At 44.7% G+C, this 23,810-nt stretch overlaps 1 protein-coding gene across 1 annotated transcript in view; it reads right to left on the bottom strand.

Annotated features, from left to right (window-relative positions):
* Positions 1–11,920: 11,920 nt before the first annotated feature.
* The window catches only part of PHLPP1 (PH domain and leucine rich repeat protein phosphatase 1), a 143,037-nt gene continuing 131,147 nt past the window's right edge, over positions 11,921–23,810 (bottom strand). Inside the window, exons 13-17 of the mRNA XM_040586442.1 lie at positions 23,238–23,368; positions 19,539–19,643; positions 18,410–18,604; positions 15,971–16,199; positions 11,921–13,993 (exon numbers count right to left, since the gene is read on the bottom strand). Coding sequence (XP_040442376.1) covers positions 12,872–13,993; positions 15,971–16,199; positions 18,410–18,604; positions 19,539–19,643; positions 23,238–23,368 — 1,782 coding nt within the window. The 3' untranslated portion in view covers positions 11,921–12,871. The remainder of the gene's footprint in view (positions 13,994–15,970; positions 16,200–18,409; positions 18,605–19,538; positions 19,644–23,237; positions 23,369–23,810) is intronic.

The following is a 23,810-nucleotide window of genomic DNA, read 5'->3' on the forward strand; positions in this document are numbered from 1 at the left end:
AGGGTTGAGAAAATAAATTTAAGAGAATATCTTTCAAGAGCCCTTTGTCTGAGGCAGATGAAATAGTTCACTGGTCTTCATAGATGAGGGAGTCAGAAAAAAAGGCTGCTCTTGAAGTGTATAAGATTTGTCAGTTCAAGAGGAGGGAAGAGGCAATTTTGATTCAGGCCATGCTCACTCTTTTCAGTTTTGTCTGGCTCAGAGTTATTGCCCAGATGGGCTCTTTTGAACCACAGTAGAGCTTATTTATTGTATACTTCATATATATATATATACACATGTATATATATATACACACATCCACATAGATCTCAAGATCTCAAAGGGTAATGTTTGAGGCAGTACAAGCCAACAAAATGTTATGGTTCTGATTAAATCAGTGATTACATGAGTCCTTACAATAAGTATTTATTATTTATGTAATACCTTAAACATCTCTTTAACACTTTGAACATCAACAGGCTTCATAGCATTGTTATGCTTATGAAGAGACAGGAGTAAAGAGTTTTTCCAAACTTGCCATGACTCACAGTAGTGACAGAGTCATGAAATTAAGACTTGGATTTCTAGCTCTTTGCCCAAACCCAGACCTCTGGTATGTTGTAATCGGCTGGAAAGTCTGTTACAGGGATGCCTGGCATGCAGCTAAAGCTGCAGCTAACCACTTCTTAGGCATTTCTGCCTGCACACTTGCTCCTGTGCTGTATCTTGCACATTTTGAATTCGCCCGAGTTACACGATGACATGCTGTTACTAACTTAAACAACAAAAAGCAGTGCCTTGAAGTGACCCATTCAAAAGATTAAAAAAGGCTGCAGGTAAGAATGTGTACTCTTAACTCTGTCCTTAAATATACATGCAATGTGAATTTTAATCTCAGGGTTTCTTGCCCCATTCATTTCTGAATGATTGCTCGCTTGCCATCACTGTGCAATAGCAAGAGTCCTCTGTGAGCATCAGTTCTGCCTCTTTTTTCCTTGTATGTATGGTAAAAGCCTCAGTTGTTGCAAGGTGGTTCAATCTTTAGAAAAAGGTACGCAGAGATTCCCTGTGGACTATTGCTGTAGTGTTCCTCCCTTGGACACTTGGGTTCCTCACAGTCAATCCATGTTGGGTCCCTTTCCCGTTAACAGCAGCAATTTCATGCATTTTACAGGGAGAATCAAAAAGTAGCTGCTAGTTACAGGTGCTCAGCTGGAGATTCCTGGGACCCTCTTGCTGCCCCAAGCATTCAGCCAGTCCCAGTCATGCTCTCGCAGCTCCTCACCCAGCTGCCTCCTTGCAATCTCTCACCTCATGTTTCTAACCTTCGCAGCCTCAACTCTATTCCTTATATCTAATCTAAATCTACTCTCTTAGTTTAAGACCACTACCCCTTGTCCTATCGCTACAGGCTCTAGTAAGAATGCCTCTCCATATTTCTTATCAGCAATCTTTATGTATTGAAAGGCCACTATAAGGTCTCCCCAGAGCCTTCTCTTCTCCAGGCTGAACAATGCCAACACTCTCAGCCCTTCCTTGTAGAAGAGGTGCTCCAGCCCTCCGATCATTTTTGTTGCCCTCCTTTGGATCCGCTCCAACAGGTCCGTGTCTGTCTTGTACCGGGTTCCCCAGAGCTGCACACAGTACCCCAGGTGGGGTCTCACCAGAGCATAGCAGCGGGGGAGCATCATCTCCCTTGACCTGCTGGCCGTGCTTCTTTTTATGCAGCCCAGGATACGGTTGGCCTTCTGTGCTGCAAGCACACATTGCCTGCTTACATCCCGTTTTTCATCCACCAGTATCCCTAAGTCCTCCTCCAGGCTGCTCTCAATCCATTCATCACCCTTTCTGTACTGACACTGGTGATTGTCCCAACCCAGGTGCAGGACCTTGCACTCGGCCATGTTGGAACTTTGTGAGGGTCACATTGGCCCACTTCTAAAGCCTTAAGACACTGACAGGTCCCTCCAGATGGCATCCCTTCCCTCAGGTGTGCCAGCTGCACCACTCAGCTTGGTGGCACCCACAGACTTGCTGAGGTCCTGAAGCAGAGGGACCACAAAGAAAGCCAAAGCCCTGTGATTGCCAGCATCTCAAAAGCTTTATGCTTCCAATTTGCTCCCTTCCCTGCCACCACGAAGAAAGATCACAAGGAAATAATTGTGAAAAGGAAATAAACATCAACGCTGTTTCCTCCACTCCCCTTCACAAAGGGAAGTGTAGCAGAGGAGAAAATCCCAGAAACACTCCCCAAAGGACTAGGGCAGGGAAGAAGTTTTCCTTCCCCTTGGGGTGAAAGGCAAGCCATGTGCCATCAGAGCTATACAGAGAGCCCTGCTCTCCGACTGTGACAAGACCGTGCTTTATATCCTGGAGCAGACTCGAAAACCCTTCCCACGCAAGCTGGGGAAGGTGTAACGCAAGAGCAGCGATTTTCTGGCACACACACATGACTAAGACTGCAACAGGCTGTTGTCCCCAGCTGCTGCTGCGGGTGGGCCGACCCCCCAGGGCAGATTAGACTTCCCACCTTCTGCTGCAGATGGCTGTGCCCCACCGTTACCTCTGCGCAGTGACCGCCAGTTGGTGCGGGACGATAATCCGCATTTGGACCAGTAAACAAAGGCAGGGCAAACGCCCACGTCAGCCCTTCTGGTTCTTTTGGCCGTGCCCTGCCGCCCGCCCCACCACGCATGTGAGCGCTGCCTGCGTGCAACCTTCGGGGTCGGAACCGAAAATAAACCCACCTGGTTCTCTAAAGCAACCCCTCACGGCCCAGTTTCACCTGCAACCAAAGGGCAGCACACAGTCATCGCCCCCAGTCCCTCTCTGGTGAGAGGGGTCCTCAGGACATAGCCAGCTCGCCCGCTGTGACCACCATCAGTTTGTCACCTGCTGCGAGGGAAACACTGATAGCAAAGGTCAAACCCGTGCTTCCCTGAGAGGCTGTCCTGTGGGTGAACAGCACAGCCTCTCTCAACCTAAAAGCCTTGAGTGTCCCACCGCTGGTGCAGTAGGAAGCCGCTTTCTGGCATGCCAAGCCTATTCTGAACCTTCAAAAAGAGGAATAAAATGGCCACCACCCCTGGAGATGCTGGGAGATGGATGCAGGGTGAACAGGAGCTGCCTGACAAGAGGAAAAGCCCCGCTGCCGGCGACAGGTCACTGCTGCAAAGTGCTGGGATGAGTCGAGTAGCTCATTTATCTCAGAGTTACCTGAGAGATCTCAGCTGGCCCCTTGGGATTTAAACAGTCCATTTGCACCTGTCTCCTTCAACACGGGAGCAAACAGCTTTAGGCAGTCCGAGAGCAACACCTCCAGCGGAGCTCCCCAGCCATTAACCACCCACAAAGGGACCCCCTCCCCACAGAAGAGCCTCAGAGAAAAACATTCTCTCTTTGAAAAAATGCGTCTCCATGCCCTAATCTGGAGGGGGGAACAAAGGATGTAAGATACTTAGGATGACTCTATTAAAGAAAACAAACACACAAACAAACAAACAAAAAAGGCAAATAAAAAAATCCATCCTCCTGATTCTGCATCTCACCACTGAGTAAACTGCCATGACTATTTCATCATGCTGGATCGTGTAGCTTGGAGCACCCATTTTCCTGAATGTCTGCTTTATTCAAATAATAGTTCATAAAAGCAGTTCGGTCTGGGGAAATCTTGTCCAGAACAGAGCAAATCAGCATCCAAAGACGTGTCTTGTTTCAGTGTGAAAGGCAAAATTGTAGGGGGTGAGGCCAGAGAAGAAACAGGATATTTACTCCCACAGTTAGGGTCAATATAACCTTTACATTTGCCAAGTAACTCAGGTACCTGGGACTATAAATCCAGCACTGCTGGAAGACCTGTGTCTGTCAGCGCATTGCCCTCCTGCTGCTGACCAGCTGTAAGGAGGAAGGACCTTTGTACCCATCTGCAGAAAGGAAGTTTTCAGATAAACACCAACAAGTTGTCCTATTTTCTTAATGAGTTTAAGAAAACATTCCTAGAGTATATTCAAATTAATCACAATTTAAGTTTTTTTCCATTAGTTCTTCAGAAGAGTTTGAGTGCATCCAATATGGAGAAACTACTAGGGACAAAAACCAGTTGTGCAAGAGCAATAACTGAATTCCAGGCTTAGTGTTAAGAAAAGCTGGGATCTCAGTTTACATGAGAAACTGCCTTAAAGTGATGAGAATACATACAAGAATCAGAGTACCAATGAACAGTCTGAATGGAAATTGTTCTTTCATAATCCATGTATTTTACTCCCAGTGCAGATTTATTTTCATTAAAGCTGCTCTTCTGGTAGTTTTCCACCACAACTTACAATCGCAATAAGTTAAGCTATAGGCACACAACAGACCTTCAGCAACTCTGAGCTCTCAATTACATTAGCAAAACTTGGGCGTCTCCTTTTCTTTTTCAACACTCAGGTAAGTCATTGAAGGGGACTATGACCACATTGTTTGTGACAGCTGTGACATTTATCATCACCCATCTTTTTCACAACATCCGTCTCCAAGAAAAGGTGGCACTCAGTGTACGGCAGCAGCTTAACACCAGCAGAGCGTAAGAAGTGTCACAGATGCTCACCATCACCCACCATAAATAAAACATGAGTCTCCTTGCAAGGTCCACAGGTTGTCAGGGCATTTGATGTAATTGGTTTTGGCGTGTGACAGTGCAAAACAGGCAAGTCACAGGATGCCCTTCATTGCTACAAATGGTCTATTGATTTCCAGCGATGCCACTTGCACACAGACCCGCACCTGCTGCTGGGCTTCCCAAACCTCTCAGGCCGCGCTGAAGGGCTCAGGTGAAGGAAATGCATGCATGTGCTTTACAGGTAATTAGTTCTTCAGAAGGAAGGCTCGTGAGACAGATGGATGCCAGTAAGGACCGTATGTTCTAAATGAGCTTTAGAAAACTCAGCTATGGTTTGGCTATGTTACTTTCAATACCACAAGAGAAACTCTATAATGGAGGGGTTTAGGCACGTATAGGTATATGAAACCCTTGAATTTTTGCTATCCCATACTGACGTCCAAGATAAATATGGAACATGGAAGAGCAGGACAAAGAAAAAGAGGCTTGGATTTGCCCAGCTGTTCAGTGAAAATCGGAATTTCATCAGCTGTGAAGACGCTACATGTGCATTGCATCCGCGTTACTCATAGGCTTCCCACCACATCCAGATGTATAGATTTAAGCGTACCTTTGTACTGTCACCCGCACACCCACAGCACAGCAGCTGTACCTGCAAGTGTGAAGAACCCACCTCAGTGACTTCCAAATACTCAGTATTGTAGGGCAGGATTCTCAGCAAAGAATGACAGAAGCCGTGGGACACTGAAAGAACTGGTGACAGAAAACTGATGAGTTTAAGACTTTTTTAAGTGGAGGTTAGCTAGCATTCCTAGTCACCAGGGCGGGGTGCACAAACAGTAAAAAGGGTGCTTTCCTTCTTTCCAGGTTGCAAAAATAACTCCCTAACAAGGTGGCCCTATCTCCTTGAGCAACTTCAAGGAGAATCAGATTTTTATACTGTTGTGGATCCGCTCTGATGGTGAAGATCAGGCAATTTATTGGTCCGAATAAATAAGGCACGCTCTGATCAAGATCTCATCGCCTGTTCGCCGAGACTGCTTGAGACCTCGCTTAAGACCATCTTCTTAGCTGGCAGCATTGCAGATGCTCTCTCTACAGAGCAGCAGCAGGTCTGGCTTCCCTGGCTCCCTCCACCCTCACCTCCTTGCGTGGAGCTGCAGCAATCGCTTCTAAGACTCAGGAGGCTTCAGTGTCCACAAGAATCCTTGGGCTGTATGAAGCAGCTGCCTGCTACGACAGTGCTGCTGCCCCGCCGCCGTTTGTTCAGCTGAAGCAAGGCTTCCCTGGAACACCGCTGTTCCTGTCTGATTTCAGACGAGGGTGTGTACACAAGGGTCTAAGATGCACTTTTTTCACCAGCACCCTCCAAGGATGAAGATGCCGCAGCTGCGGTCCTGTCCTGCGGTAACACGCGGGGGAGCCCTTGCAGTTTTCAATTAACAAAGCCAGCAGCAATATGCCTTTTTCTACCCCAAACACAAAGGTTCAGTTCCTAATCAGAAAAAAAACCCCAGGAGGCCTGAAAGCCTTTTCTTCTCTTCTTCACGAGGAGATTTCTTCTCGTTCAAACGAGGGCAAGCCACAGATCGCTAGGAGAGGGGAATGTCGCTTGCTACGGATGCCCTCCCCACACGTCCCCATTTCTGCAGAGGGGCCAAGGGCAGGATGGGCTGTGGGCACATTTTCCCGTGTTCTCATCTCAATTGTCATTTCAAGGCACTCCAGGAACACTGGGGAAAGACTTTGCCGGTACCTGCAGTCGGCTTTGAATAGCCCTGTGTCAAATTTTGCCCAACAGAAAAAAAAGAACAGGATAATCTCTTTACCCCTCATTAAACCACCCTACCGCAGGTAACTTGTCAGTAGGGCTTACAAACCCGGCTTTCGGGGAGCTTCGCCACTTTCAGGACAGCTTTGGCCACTTCACACAGACACAGTGGGTCTTGCTTTCCCTTGCCACCCAATTTTAAATACATTTGAGGAGAGTACTTTGCTATATATTTTATGCACTATTCTGTGGACAATATGTCACTATATATTCTGTAATTCCACTTATATATTCTGTTTTTCAGGACCAAGATAAGAACTAACTACAAGTGCACCTACTGCAAGTTTTTTCGGTTTTTGTTTGTTTGTTTGTTTTTAACAAAATTCTGGTGCCTCTACTCTTGGAAGGGAATACAATGGAAAAACATCTTATTCACAAGTCACTGAATCACACACTTCTGCTATACCAGCCTTCCTTCATAGTTCTGCACCCCAGTTTTCTTTAAAGCATTCAACAGCATACATTTCATTAGCAAAACAATTCCGTCTGTACTGTTACTATGTATTTATTTCTTTTAGTGTAGCTGTGCTGAATCCAACAACGGGGAGAAGAGCCTGCTGTGCTCAGAGCATCGTGTCCAGTGCCCAGGCTCCTGTGACCAGGCTGCAGCCCAGCTGACACCAGGGGCTCCTGCAGGTCTCTGCAGCATCATCCCCAGCCACCGCTGACCTCTGGGACCCCCAAGTCACCTACATACCCTAAACACAGGCCTGGTCCGAAGGCAATTCCACAGAACGACAGGTAAGAGATCCTTTTTTGGGCTGTTTAGGCATTTATAGGCATACGGAAACCTTGAATTTTCGCCAGTCCGTACTGACTTCCAGGATAGATATGGAGAATAGAAGTACAGGAGGAAAAAAGGAGGCTTGGATTTGCCCAGTTGTTCAATGAAAATTGGAATTTCATCAGCTGTGAAGACACTATGTGCTTTGCATACACATTATTCATCGGCTCCATGAAGGCCTCCATAGCCCCATCCCTGGCCACTGCTGACCCCTGGGACCCCCAAGTCACCTACATACCCTAAACACAGGCCTCCAAAAGCAATTCCACAAAACCACTGGAAAAAGATCCCTTTTTTGGCTGTTTGCTTACACACTGACAAGTGACACAGAGGAACAAGGTCAGATGAAACATGAAACAGGTGCCGGGAGACACTGACAAGCAACAGAACACTGGGATTGAGACCCTCATGGGGGACGGGGCAGTAAGATCCAGCTAAACCTCACCCACCAGCAGGCACTACCTCCCAGCTTTAGTACTGCCAGCTTCATCCTCTCCACCCAGCCTGACGTGCAAGCAGCTATGCTCTCTGGTGGGGAACCAGGCTCTCTGGTTCTCCTACAGTAGGAAGCCTCAGGGCTCATCTACCCTTGGGTCTCCCTGCCGGGGAGCAGACCAGCCCTGTCTGTCCCAGGTCTCCGTCGTGTTCCAGTTATCGTATGACACCTTCCACACTGCTGCGGTGCTGTCACGCTCCTGACAAGCTGTTGCAGATTAAGTGTCTCCCCTTAGCTTGCAACACTGAGATAACATGGAAGAAGATGAGATAGCGCCTGCCCCGTTTAGATCCAGCCTCAGTCATAACCTAGAGGGCAAGCTTAGCTCATTGCAGGAGATAAAAGGTAGGACGAGGTATCTAAGTCAACCGCAGGTGAATCTCAACTTGCCAGCCTGAGAAAGGATGATCGAAAGGATGATCTAAAGGATGAACTGTTGAACTCAAGAGGAACGTAAATACAAATAAAGAAGTCTGGAGAAAAGTAGGGACCAATCATTTAAACCAGGGACTTGGAGCAAGCGCAGAACTTTCCCCCACCCCCCGACATCCTAGATGAATTCTAGCCTGATTCTAGCCTGGGGCTGCTGCTAATCTATGAAATATTTAGAGTTTTTATACACACCCACACACACCCCCTTTGGATTGAAATGGCTGTGATGGTTTTTACCTGCTTTCAGGCAGCAGATGAATCTTAACTTTAATCTTTCCATAGAAGCTGCAGTCTTGTTAGGTAGGGGGCACTTGAACATGGACACCACGAGCATAGGACGCAGCGTGCCCCTCACCAAAATGCAAGCAAGCAAGAGGAACAGATCGGTTTGTGCAGCACTCCATGAAATCCTCACTGCAAGCAGGGCAAGCATACAGGTGACAATTAAATCGTTAGGAAACAAATCAATTAATCCAACTATAGTGTGGTAATTTGGCCCTGAAGCAAGAAAATTGAATTAATGAAGCAGGACAGTAAAGCAGGTTAACAGAAAAAAAGTAAACGTAGAGTTATTTAACAGACACCAAGACATCCTGGTCCAGCTGAGCCCAAAAGATTTTTACCTGCTGCTGGCCACACAGTTCCCACTGCAGCCAAGGCCTGGAGGGACCCGACCCTACAGCACTGCTGGGAACTGCTCAGCTTAAGACTTGAGTGCCTTCTCCTCTTAGAAAAGCTCACCTCTTCACTGGCGGCTGGCAGCGTCCAGGGAAATCAGGCTCATCAGGCTACAGCTACTGTTCCGTTTACTCCTTCGAATCCTACTGCTCCGCTCAAATCAACTCAAGCCCTTCCACACCGCAGATCATGAACAGCTCACTAGGTTATCCCCACCAACCCATTCGAGTGAACATCTGCGATCCCAGACCTGCAAGGTTTAACCCAGAAGACATCATCCATCCTGACTTGGGCAGAGATGCAGAAATCACCTCCAAAGGTGTATGTGACTCTTCATTAACACCCAGCCCCATGGCAATGTGCTTCCAAAGTAGCAAAGTTATACTTAAAAAAATAAATACGTATAATTTGCTAGAAAATTATGTGTTTGAGTTGTAAGCACAATGGCTAGTAATCAAGCCAAGATTGCTGCAGGGACTACTTAAGAGGTAACGCGGGGTGCTGCGGGAGCAGCACGATCTCTAGCAGTGAGGGAGACAACCTGTGCAGACATAGCTGGTGCGCTCCAAGAGCAGTAAGCCGCAGGAAGGCAATGCCACCACAGCACTGGTTACCAAGAAGACGGTGGTGCTACACGCCGAGCGCACAAGCAGAACGCCAGCAGGTTGTTTGGGCACAACAAAATGCATTATGTTAGAGCACTATGGCAGAAAGCAAGAAAAAAAGCTTTTATGCCACAAGAAGTCTTGCATATACAAGCACATAAGCAACTCTGTGACTTCTCAATGCCATCATAGCTTCCTATTTAAAGTTACTTTCCAGGAAATAATGTACATACATTAATTTTTCTGCCACCAGCTATCTACCTCCTCCTGTTCGTGCATTTCTGCTTTTCTCAGATATGGCTATCAGCAAGTTTCAAAGGACACAAAAGGTTTGATTACAAAGGTAATATGGCTCTACATTTCCCCCAGTTGAAACCCTTCCTTTGATCCTGCTACAGCTGTCAAGTTCCGCAAACAAATCCACTTCTCTGTTCAAGTCAGATAGTTCCCAGCAGGTCAAAATTGTGTAAAGTATGCCACACACAATCACAAAATCATGTATGACTAACGCACCTAGATGAAATTAATGACCTCAACTTCAGTCCTCACAAGAACATCCTAACCCCCTTTTGAGAAAGGGGACAGCAACAGCCAGAAAAAGTCCCGTGTTGCAAAAACTGTACCTTGTTTTCTAAGTCCCACTTTAAAGCCAGAACAAAATACCCTTTGCCCTTGTTTAAAAATAAATACTACACTTTCCAAAGATGCTCCCAGCCACCCAACCTACTGATCTAGTTCAGCATGTTATGGAGAGCCCAGTAAAGGGATGAAGTCGCCCCGATGAATGCATCAATCTTTTGCATTATGACTTGTTAAGACAGGTGGCTACCACAAACGTCATCTTCAGCCAAAGCAGAAATCCAGAGGTACAGCTCCTCAGAAGGCACCACGCCGAAAGCGGCAGGTTCTGACGACCTGTGCTTCAAGGTAAGGACACAGGGAGAGAAACCGCATTGCTGCCTCTAAGCTGCTAATGCCACAGGGCTGGCAAGTTCTTGGGAGCTTGTCCTTCAAATGAAGGAAAGGGAAAGTCTTTATGAAGCCTACGTGCATATACTCGTAGTCACATGAGAAAAGGGGACAGCAGGGAGTGTAAATTCTCGGTGCTGGGTCAAAGTTTAGCTCACATGCAATTGTTCCCCTTCCACCCCTACTCTGACCTCTGCTCCTCTCTCCGGAGCACCACACGCACAGCATACTGGAGACACCTTACAGAAACCCCAGACAGCAGCAGCAAGGCTACTCTTCCACTAGCAGTAGAGTGCACTATGGGGAAAAGAATTGCCTTTGTTGTTTTTTTTTTTTTAAGGTACAGAGAATTTTTCAGCTTGCTCAGGAAACTGTAAGCTTGTAATCACTTGCCAAGACCATGGTAGTGTCCTTGCTAGTTATCACCTTCAGCCTCAAGCAACACCTGAACAGAATAAAACCAAAGACAATACTTTCCAAAGACACCAAGGAAAATGAAACATGCAACAAAATTTGAAGTATACGAACTGTTTACCAAGGAACACCTAAGAGTTACCAGCCAATAAACAATAAACTTTTTTTTGTTTAAATACATTATTTAATGAGTTTTCTTTAAGAAAGAGATATTTTGAAGCTCAAATTACAATAAAGTACAATCTTCTAGATCTACAGTAGACAGTGCTATAAACATTTACCAAAACAGGTAATTTCATGTTTGCCTCTCTGCTGTTACTATTTAAGGAAAATAACCCCAAAACCTTCTGCTAACAGCAATCCTGTCCTAACTTGGCTATTTCACCCTAGAACAGAATAAGGCCAACAGCCTTGTTACCGCAGCCCTCTCCGAAATATAGCCCAAATGTCAAGCAGGAGCAAGACACTGTCACGATCACACACTAATTCAGCTTTTTAAAGAGTGACAAGCAAAATGGAGCCGTTGGTTGGAGGCAATATTGAAAAAGGACATTGCCCCTTTCCCACAGTAATCACAAAAAAAAAAAAAAAAAAATGCCCTTTTGCTACCAAAGTCATGCTGCCATGGAACTTGTGTTCATTCTACACATTTGGGCAAATCTGAGTTTACACAGGTAGCTCTGAGTTCGCTTTTCCACCTTCTGCTTATATTTTCCCTCTTCGCTCTGTGCCCAATGCTTTCTCTCTCCCTTTTCTTAGCCTGCATTATCCCTTCATCATTTCTATCTTCAGTTACTCAGTCCCAGGGGACAGAGCCAGAGCACCGCTCCTCTTCAGTCTTCTGGCACTGTCAATACTGTGGCAAAGGGCAAATCAATAGTGCTGAATTAGTACTGAGAAAGAAAAAAAGAAACAGGTCGAATCCTCAGAGTTGGTTCATATCTTTTAAAGGCCATTTTGCACGGGCTTTACATTCTAGAAGTAAACGTGAGCTGCAGTTAGTGTAAGGATGTGATCAAGCTGAAAAAGCGTCAACACTTCTTGGTTTACACTGAGCAGCACGCTGACGAACCACAGCGAGCTACTGTTTGAAAGCTGCTGCTCAGCTATTCAGACATAAAAGCAGACATCAGGTGTAAATTTCATATTTATTATAACAAAAGTTATGACATGTTCATTTGTGCATTCGGCTTTAATATAACTCTTGGTATGTAAATGTTCTACAGCAAATGAGCTCTATACAATCATGCTGGTTGTGGCAGCAGTAAGGAACACAAACAAAACGTGTCTGTAAAAGTAAGGAAAGAAAAGAGACCAGAGGAAAAAGTGGGTTTCTTTAAATGGTCTACACCACCTCAGTTCTAGCTAACTCGTACACAGCCACTCAGTCCGTTACGCTTAATGACCATGGCCCAAAGAGTCACTGAAGAAAAAAAGATCAATTTTTCAGGTTGTGTCCTTAATGCCAAGGCTACAAAACATGTAAGCATCACTATACAACACTGAGCTATTTACAGGAATTTCCCAATCAACTGTTCTCTCAGAGAAAATTAGTGAATCTCAGTGACTTAAGTCACCTGAAAGAGTAAAGCAACTCCTAGGAGTTAGTCTCCATATTCTACAAATGTCTATCATTTTCAAGACCAAAAAAAGCCTTTTCTCTCAAAGAAATACAGTATTACAATATTACTTAAATCATTTAGCACTGGCTACTGCCCTGCTTTTCAAACAAAACAAACAAGCCATTTTAAAAAATATTACATCATCATCTGTTTCTCAGCAATATATTAAACCTTTTTATTATTTTTTTATTATTTTTTTGTTTTTCTGTTTTTACACTTGGTATGTTAAGGGAAGGTTAACTATTTTAAACTTTATTGGTCAAGCATCTCTAGAAGAAAGTCAATGAATATTAAACCTAACAAACTGAAAAGCTGCAGTTATCTGTAGTGGCAGGATAAGGAAAAGGAAGTATATAAAGGAAGAGGATAAGGAAAACCCCTGCTGTAATGCGAGCCCACAGAGTCCCGCACTCAAGTCTCCTTGTTCGTTAGTTCATTTCTGAGCAGTAAAGAGTGGGTCATAGTGGTGTATCGTAATAGTCTGCCAGGTGGTCCATCGGGTACTGTCGCTGCTGCTGTTGCTGCTGCTGCTGCTGCTCCTGGTGCTGCTTCATAATCTCCTTGACTTCTTCTTCAAGCTCTGGTGGGATGATGAACTGGTCGTCGGGATCAGGCTGTGCTGGAGCAGCAAAGTAGCCCCCTGTTTTTCTGAGCGGCGCGTCTGTTGCAACTTCAATCAAGTTATGGCTCCTCTCTTGCGGTGCCACAGAACCGTTGCCCCGCCGGCGCCCTATTGTGCCTGTGGCAGAATATTCAGCTTTCCTGGGAAGGCCGGGCTCATCTTCATTGGCACTGATGACGATACCTTCGTCGCTGGCTTCCACCGGCACTTGGAGAAGCTGCTTCTCCTTCGCTCGACTGCAGTGGATGTCCACCTCCACTTCCACACGGCTGCCATTGGTGAACACCCCCTCAATTGGCTCCTCATCATCGCTGTCAAGGCCATTGTCAGAGAAGGCGCTGGAGAAAGTGGCGCTGGACAGCTGCCGCTGGAAAGAATTGGACAGGCAGACAGGGTGCAACATGCAGCGCTGCTCCCCTGGGTAGGCCGGGCTGTTCTCGTTCATGGCTACCTGGGGAGGCTCGTCAGAGGCCGTGGATCCCACCTCACTGCTCATTTCAGAGGTGGAGATCTCGCTGCTGATCTCTGAAGCCATGCCACTGCTTGAAGACGGCATCCCAAGTGCATCCGTCGGCCTGTCCTTGATGACCACATTGACAGACTGGGGGAAAATGCCTGGGCTGGGGGGTGGGACCCCGTTAAGTTCACAGCAGCAGAAGCTGTCCTCTGTCACGTTGAGCTGAACCACAACTGCACTGATACTGTCGTTGCAGCCGTAGCTCTGGGCCAAAGTGCAAAGCTTCTTTGCAGCTGCCAGTGCATCAGGCACATTTCTGACTGCCTCCACTGCTTCATCCATCGAGAGGCTGTCCCACAGCCCCTTGCTCCCCAGAATGAAAAACTCATCTTGCGGAGTTAAGGTGATGGACTGGACGTGAGGACGCGGCACAACGCTTGGGTGAAGGAAGGTGTACCCCAAGATTCTTGTTGAATCCGTCACACCATTCACTTTGCCATCCTGAAATTAGAAAGGACAGGAAACTGGGAACAAAGCAGACAAGGATACACAGCACCTACATCTCCTTGCATTTTACTGATACTTTACTGATGGCTGGTTCCGCAGTACCCCTAACACTAACACTACCATTTACAGACGAGAAGATGGAAAAGCAAAGGGACTTGCTAAGAGGTCACAGAGCTGAGATTACAGCCCAGCAATGGCTGGTTTGCAATCCTGCGCTACGCCTCCTACACCCTACCAATTTGTCATCAGCATTACCTATGCACAGACCAAGAAAGCAGAGTCTGCAACAAAGAGCTGTCTATTCTGCTCGTGCAGCTGTGAGAGCCAACTGGACTAATGTTTTACCAGTGAGTCAGACTTATCCCTCCTCCACCCACGATATCTGCCTTTATACAAGGCAAAGCCACACAGCTCCGTTTGATAGAGGGGCAGATCGCTCAGTTTGACTCTTCTCTTGCAGCTGTAACAATTGTAGGTTTCATCTTGGCTCATCACTTAGGAAACAAAAGTTCAAATTTATTTTTTTTAAAAAAAAGACTTTAAATGAAGCATGCAAGTCAAACGCAGCACACAGCAAGTCTGCATTTCTCAGTCAGCAGAGTTGTAGCAAAATGTTTTACATGTCCCAATTACTTACTACATTTCCACTTAGATATGATGTTTCCAAGGGGTGGAGGAGTAATATCCGAAGGGAAAACATCAGTAATAATGGGACGTATTTCAGAAGTACATCACATGCATGTCCTAATCCCAGGATCCTGTCCTGGTTAGAAGCCAAGCTGCCAGAATAAGCAGAGCAAGTGTCTGAAACAGCAAGCCTGGCTATCTGTCAGCCTGCTGGGGATAGCTGCACCCTGCTAACTGCATGTTCCAGAAGAAAACAAAGGTGAGGATTTACACTCATTTGGTCCAGCTGATGACTGCAGGGGTTATTTTAAAGCAGATAACCACAGAGAAGTGAACTAAGACTGAAAAAACCTTCCCCTTTAAAACCACTCAGAAGAAAAAAAACACCCTTGTCGGCTTATTAACTTCCCCATTAGAAGGCTGACAGCAGTGATAAGCCATCAGCGTGCATGAAATCAGTGAGTCATCTTAAGATTCAGTGCAGAAATTTCCCTTTCCTCTGTGGAACAACACAAGGAGCATGCCTTGGTGATGCACACTACATTGGAGTGACTCCGTTGCAATTTGTCACGTTTGAGATCCCAGTTGTCACCTTTCCCTGGCAAGATCAATAGGCACATGACTTATTACACACACACCCACCCCCCTACACAGACACACGCACCCTGCTCACGGGCATACAGCAGTGAGTCTCCTGCCCTTTCCTCCACCATTAGGAGGATTCAATATTTATCTATTCCTATGCATGTGTCACACAAGGCAAAACAAAACTGACAGCCGTGGCTTCAAGCTTGTAAGAAGGGAACAAACAGTCTTCTCCTCTCTCATGGTTCAGCTGAGCACAGGATGGGTTTTCCTTTTGGGCAAGTGCTCTCTTCAAGAGCTGCCTGTCAAAGGGGCAGCTCTGGGAATGCAGGAGCTCAGACAGCAAAGTCAGCCTGCCAGGAGCAAGGAGTCTCCTAAGGGAAGGATGACATTGCTTCAAGTACTCTGCCCTCTCATCCTTTTCAATTAGAGAGGCTCTTCATGACAGCCCCAACACAGCAATTCCTCTCCCCATTAGGATGAGAGTGTCCACTTTCCTCTTCCAATGTAACATGCTCACAGTTGCTCACCCTCTGACATTAACCAAAATCCAACATAGCAATGGGATGGAAAAGCAACTCAACTACATGATAACTTGATCGCGCGGTATGAACCACCTTAAAAAGGAAAAGTGCAACTCTGGAACCCATACCATTACCTCTTAGAGGTTACTAATATCAACATGTAAGTTCATGCATTGCTGTGCAAATACTCTCCAAGGAAGCTGCAAGTTGCAACAGTCCCTAACTGTTCTCTAACCTCTGTGATAATGGCCTTATGCTGCTTAATCCTCTTCAGCTCTTCTTCACAACTCATCACGTAACACCTGGACAAAGGCAGAGGTTTCCCATTCCGGCAGAGGACAGTTTGGCACTTCCCCACGTTTGCTGAGGTTAGTGTGAAGCATCCACCAGGGTCCATGGGATCATGTTTTATATGGCAAAGGACAGCAGAGCCTCCAAGTTTTTGTCCAGCTGTTCCAAGTTTCCTGGAATTTAAACAACACAATGATTGTTCTTTAATTGGAAAACAAGTGCTGTGGGGTACTAAGGAGAAACAGCCGCTGTTTGCGAGCGCAAGCACTCAGGTCATTGACTCTACTGGATCACTGAGACAGAAACAAAAGTCTCCACTGAAGACTGTGACACTATGGCAGCACTGCAGGGAAATCACGTGCAACTCTCAGGCACTGTGTTATTTACACATATGCAGATACACAAATCTGCTTAGTTTTAGAACAGAAAAAAAAAAATCATTGGAATTTTAACAGTTGCACAGTTGTCTCTCTCCCTCTGCATCTTAAAGATGTTTGTTTTGAAGGTCAGACTGAAGGAAATAGAGAGGGTTTGAGAAGCATTGAGTACAGGTAGAGCTTAAAAAGAGGGTTCATATTATCCAGCTGCTTCTTCGGCTTCTGAAGCTACAGATTTTATTATAAAAAATATAACTGTAAAAACTCTTATTTTTGAGCAATAACAGAAAACAGAGTTCACTGTTTTGTGATGTCTTGAATAACGTTCTTGAAGTATCAAATAATGACCAAAAGAAATTCACAGTGGCTCTTAATTCCACTGTAAGAAGGCACACTTTTCATTTATCCTGTCAGTTACTAACCTGTTAAAGAAGTTCTTAGAAATAGAAATAGCAGGAATTAGTAAAAAAACCCCAAAACTATGGATAAAACTGAAGTTTTCAGAATCCTGTCATTAGAATGTAAATTCATTTCAATACTAAACTATGAAAACCTGATTATTCTTCCCAGTAGCTTGTTTATCAGGGCCTTCTCCTATAGTAATTAGGAATTACAGTAATTAGAAAGCTAATTATAGAGATTACTAGATTTATATTAAGGCTAGGTATAGCTGTCAAGATCTTTTGGTTCAAAATCCTGGGGAGAGAATGCACAACTAAATTTGTAACCAATCTCCAATGTGCTTTTATTTTATTTTTAAAAAATACACTTCAGGAGTGTTGTATATCATCTGTAACAACCTTCAATGAATTGTTAAATGCAACTGGAATGAATACTATTTCTGGTTCTCCAAAGAAGTGGTTTGCTTATTTTGACTTGAGGCCAAAAAAAAAAGAAACAGAAGAAAAAAAAAAGCAAGCAGCTTTTTGTAGGAATGCCACATTCCTGTGAAATTGCATTAGTAGCAAACAAAACCACTTAATAAGTACTTTCAATACTCAAATTTGTTATTATTCTTGAATATTTTAAGTATATGGCAACCACCTTCTCAGCTGCCGGGTCTGAGGCACTATTACATGCAATTATGGCAAGGAAGCATTTTCTTTCTTGCGCCTGTCAGGTTCAGTATCGCCCAGCTGCCTCTGTATCTTTCCTGATACCAGATCTTCAGTATTTTTCCTTTCCAAAGGTGCAGCAATTCAGTGATAACCTATGCTACTTTTAACTTGATCCATTTCCTCAGTTTCTAAGCTGCTTATTTGCTTTCTCCTTTGTTTCCCTGACCTCTTTTGTTCTCCTTTGTTCAATTCCCTTCATACTCCTCCTTCCCTCAGTGTTTCCCCAGGCACAATTTCTTCCGTCAAGAATGGCATGCATGCAGGTTTCCAAACCACTGCACAGAACTACTATCACACTCACAGCTATCCTATCACAATCTCTTTGGATGGGTTCTGCTCAAATCATATTCTAAGGCCAAAGGGATGACACGAGAGAAACGTTACTAAGGAGTCAGACTACATGTTTTAAATATTTGTGTAGCCTTAAATAACCTGAATTGGTATGGAGAAATAGAAAGGATCAGCCCAGACTTTGCAGCCAGCAGTAGTAAGGACATTTAAAAAGTGATCAAGAGATTCATACCACTGACTCAGTTCTGGCCAACTGTGAATCGCAAGACTTGAAGATACCAGAAGAGTAAACCTTGACCCATCGCTGAGTCATGACCATTTAGTAACTTTGCAGGTGGGTGGCTTGTTGTGGGTTTTTTGTTTGATTTTGCTTGGGTGGGGAGGTGTTGGGGTTTTCTCCCCACACCTGAAAGGATCAGAGGGCAATATTCACAAAACAAGCAATAAAAGAAAACACCGTAGCCAAGGCTACTCTAAAGCTTTTTTCCCCTCTTGCATTTTTTTGAAGCAAGAGGAGAGCAGATGTCTGAACTGAAAGTGAACAAACTGCCCATTTAGCGCACACAAGATAAAAAGGGCTTCAGATCCAAGACTCACCTCTGCATAACGATGAAAGTGTTGATCATGTATTCCTCCTCATTCTTTGTTTTCTGCAGCTCTTCTGCTAAGATGTCGCTCATTGTGCACTGCAGCAGATACGGCACTTCCACATTGCGGTCACCATCAAAAACACCATAAAGTGCCTCCCGGTTGTCGCAGAAGTTATTGGCTGAAAGTGCTGCCACACACAGCCTAGGGAAAACACAAAGCAGGAGAACATCAAGGTTGTTACCCGCTACTAGTTTCTCATCTTGTCATTCTGACCAGAGAGATACAGCCTAGTCTTAGAGCTAGTTTTAACCACCTCTGTTCACAAGCTTTTCAGGACTGCTTTCTGCGCTGATGGAGAAGGCAGGTCCATCAACAGCGCTAAGATGTGGAGAGAACTACACTGAAGTTCAAGCCAAGCCCTAAGGATTCTTCCTCCTTTTCAGCATGTGAACAGGTCTCGTATTTGTAGAAACAGGGGGGAAAGGAACCCTGAAACATCAGTTTAAGCTGCACTTGCTCCTCCAAAAGCCATCCTTGTGATTTAACATGCTGATGACCAAGTGGTGTGTTAAATCAGTTAGCAGTAAGTAAAGGCTTACTGGCACTTGCTACGGAAACCTAGGTAGCAGAAGATTTCTGAAAAGGTATTTAAGGAACAAAGAAAGATTCATAACACTGCCAGCAACACAGAGACTAGCAGACTCTTGGTACATTATTTGTCAAGTGCTGCCTTAGTCACAGGAGCTCCACACACTATGAATATTCAGCATTTTGGCCATTCTGCCTCTTCCTTTAGTATCTCTGATTTGCTTGGTAAACATCCTTTGGTTGAAGATAAAGAAGCTTTGCAAAGAGGAAAATGCTTTTAAACACTCAGATCTTTTGCAAGTACTGGAGTCTCCCATAGACAAAATGTGTCAGTTACACTTGTATCTTAGCAACTTCCCTAACAAAGACCAAAGTGGAGAGCCAGGCAGGGGCCCCGTGTACCAATACAGAGTCATGGCATGGTCTCAGCCTTTGTGAGGCCCAAAATGTCCCCAAAACTTTCACTGAAAAAAGGATTTCTTTGTATCAGCAAAGAGGTGCTCTGCTGCTAGGATGCTCATATAATAAAAACGATGCCAGGTCGTACTTGTTCTTAACGCCCGAAGCTTCTGTGTAGCCGTGACTCCACACCGCTGGCGCTCCTGAAGCATCACCGCCCGAGGGCTGGTCGATCTTGAAGCAACGGATATTGCTGCAAGGAGAAAGGGAAGGGGAAAGATGCAATGGATTGAAGTGCTGACACGATCCAGCTTAAAATGTGAAGATAACACCTTTTTTTGTCCCCTTCTAGTACTAGCAATATTTTTAATAGAAGAAAATGAAGCAGGACATCCAAAGTGGTTTCTTTTATGTGTCTGCACACAAAGAACAAAAAAGCACTAAATAACTCTGCCTCCAAGGGTGTCAGCTGCACTGTTTTGCTTAGCTGGTTCTTCTTCCCTGCCCTCACCCCTGAGCTGTTTGTTTCAAACCTGGCTCAGTAGGAATATAAGGCAAATTTGTCGCTAGCTTGATGAAAGCCAGTACAGAGAAATGATTTTTTTTAAACTTATACAGGTCTCCCACCCATTTGAACAGCAAGTCTCTGGGTTCTTTTCACTATATTCAAATGAAAGCTCCTGCATGACCCACACCATTCCCCAAAGGGAGCGGGGGGGGAGAAAAAAGAAAAAAAAATATTTTAGAAACGTGTAGTAACAGCTTTCCATGAAAATGCTCACCAACCAGAAATTCTCTCCATCCTGGTCCTGCACCAACCTGCGAGAGCCAACCTTGCGGTCCCAACAGCGGGCACAGCCCTTCTGCCTTCCCCAGTTATGCAGTCCAGTTTTTTACCGGGGCCCTTGATCCTCTACCCTCCAATTTACTACCAACATAGACTTTAGCCTGAATTTCAAATAACTCATGCAGCATAGTAGGCTTAAAAAAATGGGCCCAGCCCTCTCTGTTTGCACCCCTCTCTTCACAGCCCTGCTTTGCTGGGGAGAGATGACCCCCCCCCCCGCCACCTGCTCGCTTCCAAAGATGGGTAAAGTGAGCTCCCCACATGCTGCAGACACTTCAAAGGCACCTGAACCTTTCATGAACCAAATGAATCATAAAAAGACACAAGCAGAAAGGTCTAACTGTTCACTCTGAGCGTTCATTTTTCTCTATTCAAACCCCCTCCTGACCTGGATGGACAGAAAAGTCTTTTCAGCGTTGCAGAGTCTTCCTCAAATAACCTGAAGTACTGTCACATCCAGTCCCATTTCTTTCTATGCTAATAGTCAGGATGTACATCAGTGAGGGCAGATTAAAAGCAAACAACTTACATAAATCATGTTAGAACCACTGGTGTTTTAAGCCCTTGGTTTTGCAGCCCTCTGTGTGACAAACAGGAGGCAAACATCTTGCCATGAGCATTTGAAAAATTATCTGACCCCAAATCAAACTGGAAACCTGGATCTCTTCTAAAGTAGCAGAGATTTTAATTCCATCTGCACCTGCAAAACACTACACACATGAGCAAACACACCCTCTTGAGACTTCTCATACAAGGCACTTACCCTCCAGGGCAGAGGAACTTGGATCAAAAAGGTTTTTTCTGTTTGTTTCTTTAACTGGGTTGACCGACCCCTGGTTTCTGGGCAGGTCAAGGACCCAGAGTTGTCTCAAGGCTTCCCAGCAGCGGTGAAAAAAGCTACAGCTACCTCAAAGCATTGCTTTCAGCTTCCTCAGTGGCACCACTACAAACAGACCATGTGTCCAGAAAGAAATGATATCCAAGAGCATATCCTATGCAGGGCATATAGGCTAAGGTTTGTGGACAGCATATTTTATTTTCCCCCTAATTTAAAACGACTGTTGGAATAGAACTAGATGCTCCTTCCTAAAAATCAGAGTGGCAGCATCTTTTTCTTTTTCATTTTAATTGCTACTTAAAATTCTTACATCCAATAAATCACTTGGCAACATCCTCCTAAGCATGCAAGCCTCCTTTAAGATCGCCATACATACTGAAAAAGCAAGCATGCATGACAGGACGACTCTTCTTACCAGCACCAGGAATACATGTTAACCTACTACCTGCTTCAATCCTGCCAGGACACAGATGGAGAGCTGCCTTTCATACGCAGAAGGAAGATATAAAAAGTACCAAGTACACAAGTATTTTTGCGCCTGCCACAAAAAACAAGTGAAAAGAGCACCTCCTCCCTCACAGTCAATTATAGCAGCATACCACAGAAGTCAATGTCGTATATTGGTACAGACACCAAGAAGCCCCTCAGGAGGCCTGAAACACTTGACTGTGGCTAATAAATGTTAGGGAAGAGAACAGACCTCAGGTCTTCAGAATAATTTATTAAAAAAAACCCAAATCACAAAATGCACACCCAAGAGGAAAAAAGTTTTCTGTGGATTAAAGGCAATGCATATGCCAGTGAAAATATGGCAGGTAACTGGGCCGCACTACTCTTCTACTACTTAGGACTTAAATACAACAGCCAAGTACAATACTGCTACAGGGCATGATGCCTAAATACCCAAACTGGCAAGAGACTGGTTTGCACATCTTGTCTGCTGGGTTATGCACAAGTATACCTGATCTTTCACTTTCAAGTTTCAACACAATTCAATTATTTTTGTTATATATAGGTGTTTTAATTATTTATTTACTAATTATGCCCCCTCCCCGAAGCAAAGCAACATCACATGCTGCTTCTTCATGAAGGCTTCCTGCGTACAATAAAGCAGCTCTTTAAAAATAGAGAAAAGCCCCTTTTCTTGCTGTCTATTGCAGAACATGGACTCTGTTTTTATCTGCAAAAACTCATCATTATTCAAATTTCCATTTAAATTTGATAAAATCTGCTGACTTGAGTTAAAAGGAAGCTCGCACTAAGTTTCCCTTGCTTGCACAACAGATGAGGTTTACTACTCCAGTGTCCAATCTTAACTATTTAAAAGCAAACAACACGAAGCAACTGCTCGGCCCTTAAAAAGCACATCAACCCTTTTTTGGAATCATTAAATATTTAAGGATCAAAGAGACTTGGAAGGAAACTTGGAGCTGGTGCAGTCCCCTTCAGGACATAGTGAAAGCTCAAGGCAGCACCACTGTCCACAGATGATCTGGTTTAGTGCAACAGTTTCCCCGCACGCTGCAGAATGAGGCACAAGGCACTTCGTGAACTCCAGCTAATGGACAACACTTCAGTCCCAGGGCAGGAAACAAATGGGTATGCAGGAATGAAACAGAGGGTCCCAAAGCAAGGGAACTAGCTTTGCTGCAAGCAGAGTGGGAGACGCAAGTCTTCAGGAGAGGCTTAAACATGAAAAAGTATGTATGTATTTCTAGGACAAAAGCAGAGAGGTATGAAGGGTAACATGAAATAGCATGTGAAGAGGTAAAAAGCAGCACAATGGCAAAGACGGACCCAAACGGATGAATGTGGGCAAAAAACTATACTAGTGGCATCTCAACAGTGGAATAAAATAAATATTTTCGTTGAATCTAATGTCAGAAGTAAAATGGAGATGAAACTGGAGATAAATAGCAGTTATACCAGACTAGCAGACTCCTTCAGACGTTACAGCTGAAAGCAGTTGCACTGAAGTCAAGTCATCCTCTTTAACCAAGTATCAATCTCTGACCTACCCACATAATCTGTTACTTTCTGATCCACTAACAGCAGGGAGCCATACTCCTTAAAACAAAAGTACACTTCCCTGTATTGTGGTTTTGTCACATCCTAGTGACAGGAGTCGTTCTGCCCCCTCCCCGCTCCGTAAGGTAACTTACTTCAGCAGCTCTAGGGTTTTGTGATCCAAGGCTAATCTGGGATTTCCAGTCAGGTCCAGCTCTTGTAGTTTTGGAGGCAGGTTTTCAGGCAATGTGACTTCACTCAGTTCATTGCAGCTTAGGTCCACGCACTGCAAAAGGAAGAGAATTCAGCTGTCATCAAGATCATACAATTTTTGATTAAATGTAGTAATACACGTTTCATAAACAATAAAGGCTGCAACCAAGACCTAAGACCATGCACTTAAGTAAGTTGTTCTTGCAAAAGAAATTCATATGGCATGTAGCCATCTTACCAGATGTCTGGGACACCTAGAAATATGTTCCCTCCATTTCAATTCCTGGCCAGGTATCATCTTGTTACAAAGCTAGGGAGTTTTGTCTGCTCTTCACAGAGACAAAAATGGTCAGCATATTTTCAAGTATTTATGAAAAAACGTTATGGATTAAACCGGTCTTTTAATAGGTAAAGGAAATGGAGATAAATACAGTTGGGACTTCTAAGCCACTGGCGTAGCAATCCCTCCTTTGAAGTCAGTTTAAACCAGCACGAGTATGAACACACTTTCAGGA

Source organism: Falco naumanni, chromosome 3, assembly GCF_017639655.2.
Source record: "Falco naumanni isolate bFalNau1 chromosome 3, bFalNau1.pat, whole genome shotgun sequence".
NCBI classification, from domain to species: Eukaryota; Metazoa; Chordata; class Aves; order Falconiformes; family Falconidae; genus Falco; species Falco naumanni.